The sequence below is a fragment of the Echinops telfairi genome, unplaced genomic scaffold, assembly GCF_000313985.2.
Source record: "Echinops telfairi isolate 266 unplaced genomic scaffold, ASM31398v2 ScPeMD7_7424;HRSCAF=8462, whole genome shotgun sequence".
Lineage (NCBI taxonomy): Eukaryota > Metazoa > Chordata > Mammalia > Afrosoricida > Tenrecidae > Echinops > Echinops telfairi.
The window spans coordinates 10,271,117-10,282,787 of NW_022111324.1; the positions used below are offsets into that span (position 1 = coordinate 10,271,117).

Genomic DNA, 11,671 nt, shown 5'->3' on the forward strand with positions numbered 1-11,671 from the left:
CACATGGGGTCAGTGGGAGTTGGAGCTGACTTGATGTTCAACTAGAAAGTTTGAAGTAAGGGGAGGAAGGAGTTACCAGAGAAGCTATTTGTGTTTTAAGGGATGTGATCAGTTTCTGGCATCTCCACAGGGAAGGTGCCAGGATAATGAATATCTTGACCTAATTCTTTTGCAGGCTCCTCCTGAGTATATCCATTGACTGAATTCAACTGGGAGCCAAAGGACAAAGGAGTCTACTGATATGGTCAATGCCAGTCAACTTCTTGACCACACAGTAGGGTAGAAAGAGTGGAAATGTATCTGGAGGAGCAGTTAGAAGTTATCTAGTGCAGAAACCAAATGCACTTTTAAGGAAATTCATAGTTATAATATGCCTTGGGGAAGAAATAGCTGTGTATGCCTAAATGTTGTACAGAGCAAGCTGGATGAACAAATTTACTGACAAAGAGTGTATTTAGCATCAAAACAGACTTGCAAAGAATGGCTTCTCTTGTAGATCCATCAAAATGGGAAACACATACCCATCTCAATGAAATGATTGGAGTGAAGTTGTACTGATGAAAGGGGTGTGGGTGGCTACAATGACTTTGAAGGGTCCTTGTAACCTGAGGATTCAATGTTCCAGGAGGAGTGATGGAAATCAGGGAATAGGATCTCTTGCAAAATATTCACAACTCTTTGAAATGGAAATTAGGCTACTCCAATTTAGGCATCAAATTAAAGCAACTATTCTGGGTGTGAGCAGGATGGGCTGGTGCCTGTTTGAAATGGCAGGGAAAGGAGGGGGGCAGGCATGCTTTTCCCTGGATGAAGCAGGAGCTCAGTCAGCCGGTTTTTATCTTTACTTAGCACCTGCTGGATTGGAGTGGTGTCACCCAAGCAATCAGACGGTGGATGTGCCAAGAGACTGACCTCCCCATGTCTGCTACCCCTCCTCCCCACACATACCCCATGACAGCCTGTCCTGATATGGACAGGGAACTGGTTTAAAATGACAGTCTCAAGTTCAAGTAGGAAGAGCAGCCCAATTCAAAGAAACAACCAGGCAAACTTCTTTCCTTGTAGGAATAATTCTCATCGCCCTTCACGATGGCTCATCTGGGAGCCCATTTTGCCTTTAGATCCCGCTGGCAGAAGACTGATGATGAACTCTGTCGACATAGCATGTCCTTTATCCTTCACAGAGCCATTCGCAGTGACTTCTTTCAGAGCTATCTCTACCTGCTAGAAAAAATATCCCTGGGTAAGTGCGTCTGAGCTACAAGATAAAGAGAAGAAAAGACTTAAGGGGCTGTGTTAAATTGTGGAACTTTATAAGAGGAATTAGAATGAGGACACTTTTCAGATGAACCTATAGCCAAGGGTGGTGGGCTCGGATTTTTCCAGGGCATTCTTTTTTTTTTTTAATGACCAAAACCAAATCTTTATTTTTATAACTGTATAAATGTGATCCAAATGGGTCCACCATTAAGTTTTCGGAGGGGAAAAAAACTCAAAAGCATGCTATAAATAAGCAAATTACATCTAATCATGGGTGTGTATGGACTCTGTCGATGTCTCATTGGACTAATTACAGACCACTCACAGTAGAACATTTTTAGTATAAAGTGTAGCATGATGTTACGCCATCGTAGCTTTTGCACATACATGTCGCACTTCTGGCTTACAATGCAGGAACATTTTGCAGCATTCGCTCCTAAGCTAGGTTCCATCCATCACTTTAAATGGCACCACTATCATTCTTTTATGAGGAGTGCCAACATCAGAAGCTGCCTGGCAGGCCAGAATCCCAGGTTTCTATTTTGGGAGTTCCTTGCTCTCAGAGGCAGAGTCTTTAGCTTCTTTGGGTGTTGGCTGTCCGCGTGTCAGGCTTATAGAAAATAATTTCTTCAGTTCTGAAGGGTATGCTAACATTTGTTGAAAATGTAAAATTAGCAAATAGATTATGCAAGGGTGAGAGCATTAAGTATGTCAAGTAAGATTTTTTAAAAAGAAGGTAAATCAAGGTGTACTTGTGTATATTTGTGTGTGTGCATACTTTACATAATTTTTCCCTGACCTTCTTAAGTCATCATAGTAATCAGTGAGCCTGAAAGGAGCAGATTTTAATTTGGGCTTTGAATATTAAGAAGAAAACTGGGTCAGTTTGTCTCCATGTTAGTTATTTCCTCGACTGTTTAGGGAATTGGACAATAGGGCAATTTAAGGGGCTTAGCTAGTTATCGACGTAACTTTTCTCAGCCTTTGTAAAAGTGGTTACTTCAGGGCCCCCTTAATAGCACCAAAAAGGAAATAACTTATGATTAAAGAGTGAAATAGCTCCCTTTGGTTTATATCCCCTCCAATGAAAGCAAGAACGCAGTGCATCAGTCCCGGTCTGTTTTCTTAAGGTTGTCTGAAAGCCCCATTGTGCTCTTGATGTGGGACAGGGTTTCTAGCTCTGGAAGGAGCTCAATAATGCCGTGTATTGAGTTCAAGAAACTGAATGTTAGCAGCCTACTAATGCCATTTATTTATTTATTTATTTATTTATTTAGTGTGTGTGTATGTGTGTGTGTGTGTGTGATTTTCTCAGGGGATTTTTAGTTCTAGATGTAGAAATACTCATGAAATGGTCAAAACATTTCTCATTTATAACTTTATTTGATCTTCACAGCCACACTATGGGGAGGTAGGGTAAGTATTATTATTATCCCCCCTACCCTCTCTTTTGCTATTTTATTTTTTCCAAGCGAGGGAAAGAAACTTTAGAGATAATGTGATCTGATCGAGGTCTGTGAAAGAACCTGGTTAGAAGGCAAAAACTCAATATTAGACCTCCTTCAGGTAGATAATACCTCATAAAAGTAATTGTCTTAGAATACTGAGTACATCATATCTCCATCCAGAAAGAAAATTTCGAGCAGCTCATTTGGAAGGCAACGATGAACACCGTATTTCTAGAACTCTTCGGAACACAAAGCTGACTTAAAAGTAAAGTCTCTGCCTCCATCCTTTTTTCCCCACCCAGTGGAAGCCGTTTGATTTTATCTAGTGTTCTCCTTTGTGGACTCGCTGATGGTTTAGCAATGGTTTCCAACTTTAAAAAAACATATGATTAAAAGCCAAGCCTTCTTGACACAGGGAACCCCTGGCTGTTGCAAATAGTTCATGTCCTTGGGAGCTCATTGCAAGACTAGCTGGTGGAATCCCTTCCGACGGCTCAGAAGAAAAACCCAGTGATTTGCTTCGGACAAATTTGTCACTGCAAGCTTTGTGGACCCCAGTTGTACTCTGACACATATGGGTCTCCGTGTATCTTATCGACGCAAAGACAAGTGGGAGTTGTTCCTTTGAGACAGATAACATCTCTCAGTGGAAAACAGATAAATCAGAGCTTTTCTACGTAGTGTTCCTGCAAGGGCCCTTCTCTTCCTCTCTTCTTTTAGCTTTTCCAGGGGCTCTCGAGTGCTTTTGTAACGCTAAGAGGGTTCCCAAAGCACAATTTGAAAACCAAAAGCCCATTCGGAGCCAAAGTTGGTTCCACTTTACTTTCCTGAATTTTCCCTTAAATTGACACAACTTATTTTCTGAATTCAACTCAGGGGTTAGTTTCCCCTCAGAGGCACAAAGCTAGACCTGTCTATAAAACTGTTTCAGGAGGGCAAGGGAAGGCTATTTTAGTTAGGACACACTGTTATGTCGCAGTCAACAGGTAAGCCTGACATCTTGGTGGCCTAACACATAAAAAGTTACTTTTTTTTACTCTTGCTACATCATGTTCAACAGGTGTCAATGGAGGGGAGAGGGCCTAGGCAGCCCCATAGGCAGAGATCCAGAGTAATGGAGGCTCCTCATGGGAGCATCGTTAGTCACCCAAAGCAAAGGAAGAGAGGAGCTGAAGGTTTAAGTACTTGTCCCAGGAACACCTATGTTGTATTTCTTTACAGCTCCTCGTCCACAACTAGTCACGTTCCTGGTTGTGGCGGAGTCGGCTCCAGCTCATGGGGTCATGTGTACAGAGTAGACTGCACTTCAAAGGGCTTTCAAGACTAGGATCTTTCAGGAGGCGTTGGCCATGCTTGTGTTCCATGGCATCTCTGCGTGGGTTTGAACTGCTACCCTTCTGGCTATTGGTCGAACGTGTTATCGTTTGTGACACCCAGTAACTCAGGTTAGTCACGGAGCCATTCCTAGCTGCAAGGATGCTGGGAAATGTAAGAGAGTTCATGTACATTGATTTGGTTATTGGCATACGTCTCTGCCACAAAGGCAGAAATTGCTTCTAAGAGATGGAAACCCCAAACATTTCTTCTTTCTGATCACTTTAATTACTTGCAATGCTAGAAATGTTTATGATACTATGATTATTGCTCAAGGTACTGTGCTTTGCATTACGCATTAATAAGACACAGTCTGTGTTCTTCAGGATTTTGTAATCTGATAATGGAGACAGATCTATAAATAACTTTCTATTAAATCTAAAACCTTTAATTTAGGGTTCTAGGAAAGGTAGCCAATGAGCTCTGTGAATACTAAGATTTCTTACAGTTTTTTTTCCCTCTCGTGACAGAAACACCACCATCTCTGTTGTTGCTTTGTGACATCAAGTCAATTTGGACTCACAGCAACCATATAAAATCGAGTGTGACTTCTCCATAGGGCTTCTAAGGAGCAGATTTCTCCAGAGGAACTGCGGGCTCTGGGCCTGCCAGTCTCTAAGTTAGCAGCTGAATGCTTAACCTTGGGGCGCCAGGGCTCCTTGTGAACCACTCTTACCAGATTGTAAATTCTGGAAGAGACAGAACAGAGTAACGTGGAATCTTGTTTGTATTGGTGCTCAATCTAGAGCTATTGTTTTTATGAAATGAATCAACATACACAGTTCATCTTCTATTTGTGACTTTTGTCCAATTAGAAGGCTTCACCCAACCTTTGATCTAAGTTGTGCAGCTCTTGATTTTTGCTTTGGGAGATTATAGCCTAAATTTATGGAATACTTTTTTTGGGGTGGCTCTCTCTCTTTTAAAAATCATTTTATTGCGGGTGGGGTGTCTTACAGCAGAATACATTTTTATAAATTGGTTCTTCTCTTGAACTCTGTAGGAGACAATGCCAATCTCTTTCTCAAATCCTGGTTTCAATTTTTGGCATCGCTATTTCTTAGCGAAGTGACCACTGGAAACCACTAAAGTCTCTGAGGATCATTTTCTTCAAAATTGCAGGGCTCCTTGAAGAAACAATATGCAATTCTACGTATGAAAAATTAGTCATGCTCAGTAAGTGTTCATTTCTGCATTTCCTTCCTCTGATCTCGGACGACGTATTGCTTCTCGATTCGGAAATAAAGCATAGCCAGGAGAGGCTCCCCTCCCCCACACCACGGAGGTGTTTTAGAGTTGGTTTCCCCTACTCTTTGTGATTGCAAGATCTCATAAGAATGAAAAGAAAGCCTTTCTTTCAAAACGGTTGGGGCAGCGTTCCTGGAGGGTCTGCACAGAGAGTTTGTTGTTTGGGGTAATTATGTGAAAAGCAGTGGTGGACCAGACTCTTTCCTTTTTACTTCCTCCCTCTTTTCAATTGCCTGCATTGAGGAACCAATCTCACACCAGCACATTATGTGGCAGCATTCGTCATGGGAGAATTTGCTGAAATATTCCTGGCTAAGGAATCCGTAGGTAGGCAAATGGTTAGGCGCTTAGCCACTAGCCTAGATGGATGTTGGTTCAAACCCACTCCAACTTGCCTTGTCAGTTAAGATCTAATGATCTATTTCTGAAAGGTCACAGCCTTACAAACCCTACGGAACAGTTCTACTCTGCACACCTGGGACCACCCGGAGTCAGATTAACTCCAGGCAACTACCAACAACCACAGAGATTCAGGGACAATCAAGAATGCACGCATGGGGAGTCTCCAATGGAAAGATTTACCTATGCCATTGGACACAACAGATGTTTTAGGGGGGGGAAAGGATATAACCTGTGACATTAAAAAAATATTTCCTCTGTGACAGGTATTCATGCATAACTTATTGTACAGTAAGAACATTTTCAAATGTTTTTGTTACCTTTGTACTATAAACACTGCAAGTAATTTTCCTTAAAAAAATGAAGAAACCGCTCATTTCCTTTTTATTACGCAGATTCAAATTTATTTTCAGGCATGGAATGTGAGATGAATAGGGTATAGGTTTGGGATGCAAATAAACAGGTTTTTTTTCCCCCAGTGGTGTCGTTCAGTGGCAGCTGAGTTAACTTATCAAAATGCCTCAGTTTCTTCTTCTGAAAATGAATATACAATACAACCTATATGAGCCAGAACCAGTGTAAGCTGGAACCCTGCCAGAGGAAAAAAACTAAAATAATTTTTCACTAACAATGAGTGATACAAAAGTGGTAAGACTGCATTCTATCAAAGGTGGAAAACTTTCAAGACATGGAAAAGCAAAGCAGTGCTGTTGGGTTCTGAATCGCACAGGTTTCACTGTATAACATCTACCTTATATAGTCATTTAGATCTAAATGCTGATCTCATGCATATGTATGTTTTCAGTTTTTTCATGAACTTTTTGAAGCCCCTTTGTATATGCTTGCTCTATGATAGTTACTATTTAGTTGTTGTTGTTATTATTCTTTGGCTAACACTGCTTAAAGGTTACTTCATAAACTCGATTTCAAAAATATGAACAATATTCACCTACTTTGCAAACATTCATAGAAGGCCTACTATGTGCTACCGGTCTGGTGACCAGATGTCCTGCTTTTGGCGGGACAGTCCTGATTTTTAACAATTTTTCCCGTGTCCCGCGGCATTTTTAAAAAGTCCCAATTTTTGGAAAGAATGCACGACAAGCTAGGGTAGATGGTTTTCGGCCGCCATGTGGCTATTTCGCCAGGATATGAGTTTTATCAGTGGTGTCCTGCTTTTGTCCCACTTTGCCAATGTTAAAATCTGGTCACCTATAATGGCAAGTTCTGAGATTTCAAAGAAAGAAAACTATCCCTTCATTCTGAAGATATGGAGTAGGAAAGGAACACAGTCAACTTTCTCTTTAATGTGGAACTACCGCGAGAGAGACCATTCTAAGTCGCTAGAGGGGTGACGAGGAGGCATGGTGATAGCTGCCTTTAGTATTTGTCTGACTTCTCGCAAACTCACTCTCTTGCATTGTGGTGAGGGTAATTCATAGTGATCCTGTAGGACAGGGTAGAACTGCCCCGGTGTATGTGTGAGACTAAGTCTTTTTGAGAGTAGAAAGACTCATTTTTTGACTTGTGGCCAGCATAATCCACGAAGTCATCAGGGCTCCTTGTGTGACTTCTAGCTTTCTATTTAGAGATATTTGGAGAACTCAGACAAGACTTTGGAATGGTCCTTTATAATCTTATCTATGCATAAAGATATTATAAAAGCCCCCAACTTTTCTTCTTGTCTCTTCTCATCCTCACTTACCTCCAGTGTACACTTTCCACCCATCCTCACCTCATCTGGAGTGATTTCAGTCTTGAGTTTCTCAGGAGGAGTTTGGGTAAGAAGCTAAGAAGATACATGGCAAAGGAGTTGGCATTATGGCATGTCGTAGGAGTTCAAATAGATTTCTGATTGAAATGGTGAAAATGAAGTGAGTCTCCTCACCTTTATTAACCTTGTTCCAGGCGCTATCTAGCAGGTTCCAACTCACAACACCTCTGTGTACAACAGATGGAAACACTGTCCAGTCCTGTGACATCCTCACACGTTTTATTAGGTTTGAACACTTTTTTTCTAGCCCATGTGACAATCTATTTCATTAAAGGTCTTTTTTCACGGACCCTCTATTTTCCCAGGAATTAAGTCCTTTTCCAGGGACTGGTCTCTCTTGAAACTTGTCCAAAGTACATGAGAAAAAGTCTTGCCACCCTCATTCTAAGGAACATTCTGGCTGTAAATCTTCCAAGATAGATTTATTGTATCTTCTGATAGTCCATAAGATATTCAATATTCTTTGCCAACATCATAATTCAAAGGCATCAGTTCTTTCCCATGCATATGATGCAATTGAAATACCATAGTTTGTTTCAAGCATACCTCTGGTTCTTTGAGGCTTCCTCACCCTCCACTATCACGACCCAAGTCCTGCCTTTGAGTTCTGGCTAGACTAGAGCATGTACACTGGTACAGATAAGAGCTCACAATACACGGAATTCAGGTCAGATAAAGCCCTCAGGAATAGAAATGGGAGCAGTGATACCAGCAGAGATACCAGAAGGTGTGGGGAGGAAGGGAGAACGGATTGCAATGATTAATGCATAACAGCTCCCCGTCCCCCACCAGGGCGATGAACAACAGAAATGTGGGTGAAGGGAGACAATATCAGTGTAAAAGATGAAGACAATAATAATTTATAATTTATCAAGGGGTCATGAGGGTGGGAGGGAGTGGATTGGGAGGGAAAAAGAGGAGCTGATACCAAGGGCTCAACTAGAAAGAAAATGTTTAGAAAATGATGATGGCAACATATGTACAAATGTGCTTGCTACAATTGATGTATAAAATGCTATAAGAGCTGTAAGAGCCCCCCCAAATTTTTTAAAAGGTGCTTCAAGTCTTCTTTGCTTTCAGCAAGCAAGGATGTGGCATTTGCGTATTGCAAATTGTTAACAAATCTTTCTCCAATTATGATGTCAGTTTATTATTTACATAGTCTAAGTTCTCATATTATTTGCTCAGCATACAGGCTGAATAAGTATGGTGAAAGGACATAACCCTGGTGCACACATTTACTCATTTTAAACCACACAGTGTCTCATTCATTGTTCTGTTCAATGACTATCTCTAGGTCTGTGTACAGCTCCTGCATTAGCACAATTAATTCTGGAATTCCCACTTTGCCCAATGTCATCCATAGTTTGTTATGATCCATACAGTCAAATGCCTTTGCCTGTTGTTGTTTTTCTTAGGTGCCTTTAAGTTGGTTCCGTCCTATAGGGATTCTGTGTTAGTCAGGGTGGACTAGCGAAATAAATTCATAGACACTCATATGTGTATAAGAAAGAGCTTCATTTACAAGAGCAATTGAATATTGAGAAAACATCCCAGCTCAGTACAGATCAAGTCCATAAGTCCAATATTATGCCATATGTATGATACCAATCTATAAATTCCTCTTCAGATTCACACAACACATGCAATGATGCTGAATGCAGGAAAATCACAGGGCAGCGGATGGAACTTCTTGTGGATCCAGTGGTGGTGTAAGCATCTCAGCACTGGCAGGGGTCTCTATGTGGCTCCTTCAGCTCCAGGGCTCTCGCGTAGCTCCACGTGTCTTCTCAACAGGAAAGTCTCACAGGGAGTGTGCGTGTGTCCCACCTCCAGCAAGCTATTTATCTCCTTAGCACCTCCAAATGAGCGCCTGCCACTAGAACGACAGGCTAAACTCCACCCCTTCACTCTTAAGTCTCAAATTGATAACAGATTTATGTAACTACCACAGATCCCATACACAACAGAATTAAACACTGCCTGGTTCTGTGCCATCTCTACAAAGGTTCCTAGGCTTTAGCCCATTGTTGTAGCTACTGAGTCCATCCATCCTGTTGACAGTCTTGCTCTTTTTCTCTGCCACTCTACTTTACCAAGCATGATGTCTTCTCCAGGAATTGTCTGGTCTATCTTGATAACATGGTCCAAAGTACTTCAGAGGAAATCTATCCACCCAGGAGCATTCTGGTTCTACTTCTTCCAAGACAGATTTGTTGGTTCTTTTGGCAGTCCATGGTACTTTCAACAATCTTCATCAGCACCATAATTCAAATGCATCCATTCTTCTTTGGTCTTCCTTATTCAACGTCCAACTTTCACATGCACATGGAGCAATTGAAAATACTGTGGCTTGGGCCAGGAACACCTTCGTCCTCCTAGCCCCTCTCTGTTTTTCAACATTATCAGGAGGTCTTGGGCAGCAGATGTACCCAATGCAACACATTGTTTGAGCTCTTGACTGCTGTTTCCATGCAATTGATTGTGGATCCAAGTAAGGCAAAATCCTTGACAACTTCAATCTTTTCTCAGTTTATCATGATCAATTGGTTCATTTCCATTAAGTAGTAATCCACAGTGAAAGCTTCAATCCTTCATCTTCTTCAGTAAGAGTTTCAAATCCTCCTCACTTTCAGCAAGTAAGTTTGTGTCCTCTACTTATTTCAGGTTAAAAAGTCTTCCTTCAGTCCTGATGCCACATTCTTATTCATATAAACCAGCTTTTCTGATGATTTGCCCAGCATATGGTTGGAATTAGTATGGTGAGAGGATACGATCCTGATCCACTCCTTTCCTGAATTTAAACTATGCAGTATCTCCTTGCTCTATTTGCACAAGTGCCTCTTGGTCCATGTACAAGCTCTGCATGAGCACAAGGAAGTGTTGTGAGATTCCTGTTCCTTTCAAGGATATCCATAATTTGTTATGATCCCTACAATTGAATGCCTTTGCATACTCAGTGAGACACAAGTAAAGAATGCTCTGGTATTCTCTGGTTTGAACCAAGCTCTATCTGACTTCAACAATGATATCCCAAGCTCCACATCCTCTTCTGAATCCAATCTGAACCTCTAGCAGGTCCCTGTCAATGTACTGCTACAACCATTGTTGGATGATCTTCAGCACATTTTATTAACATATGATATCAGTGATATTGTTCTGTGGTTTCAGCACTCTGTTGGCTCGACTTTCTTTGGAATGGGTACAAATATGGATCTCTTCCAGTCAGTTGGACAAGTAGCTGTTTTCCAAATTTACTGGCAGAGACAAATAAGTGCTTCCAGTACTTCATCCGCTTATTGAAACATGTCAGTTGGTATTCCTTCAGTGCCTGGAGTCTTGTTTTTGTCTAATACCTCAGTACAGCTTGAACTTCTTTCAGTACAACTGATCCTTGTACATCCTCCTGAAATGGTTGATGTCAACTAGTTCTTGATACAGTGACTCTGGGTATCTTTTGATGCTTCCTGCTTCATTCAAAATTTACCCATAGAATCTTTCAATAATGCGACTTGAGGCTTGAATTTTTTTGAGTGCTTTTAGTTTAAGATATGCTGAGTGTGTTCTCCCTTTATTTATTTATTTATTTAAACTCTAGGGTCGTGCCCATTTTCTTTTATTTTACTTCGTGTTCTCAAGCTGCCCTTTGAAATTTTCTGGTTGGCTCTTTTACTTCATCATTTCTTCCATATGCTTTAGCTACTCTACGATTAAGAGCAAGGTTTAGAATCTCTTCTGACAGTCACTTTGATTGTGGGACAAAGAAAGGTAATTTCTCAGGTTGTCCCCCCATATTAGATGCCTAACCTAAGGTGCTGCTTGCTAACACATGGTCAGTGACTATACACTTGAAGGTCAATTGCTTAAAGGTTATCTCCCTGATGGTTATCAGCCATCTAGAGCAATTAGACCCTATAGAACCCAGCGGTTCTCAACCTGTGGGTTGTGACCCCTTTGGGGGTTGAACGACCCATTCACAGGGGTCACCTAAGACCAATGGAAATGGTCTTAATCACTATGGAAATGTGATTAATCACTATGCTTTATGTTGAATTTGTAACAATACATATGCAGGATGAAAATACATCCTGCATATCAGATATTTATATTACGATTCATAACAATAGCAAAATGACAGTTATGAAGTAGCAATGAAAATAATTTTATG

The 11,671-nt window shown here is 41.0% G+C and overlaps 1 protein-coding gene across 1 annotated transcript in view; it reads left to right on the forward strand.

The window, feature by feature from the left end:
* Positions 1–1,082: 1,082 nt before the first annotated feature.
* Positions 1,083–11,671, forward strand: part of NTMT2 (N-terminal Xaa-Pro-Lys N-methyltransferase 2) — a 32,372-nt gene continuing 21,783 nt past the window's right edge. The window contains exon 1 of the mRNA XM_004706739.2: positions 1,083–1,243. Within this exon, the coding sequence (XP_004706796.1) occupies positions 1,090–1,243 (154 nt within the window). The 5' untranslated portion in view covers positions 1,083–1,089. The remainder of the gene's footprint in view (positions 1,244–11,671) is intronic.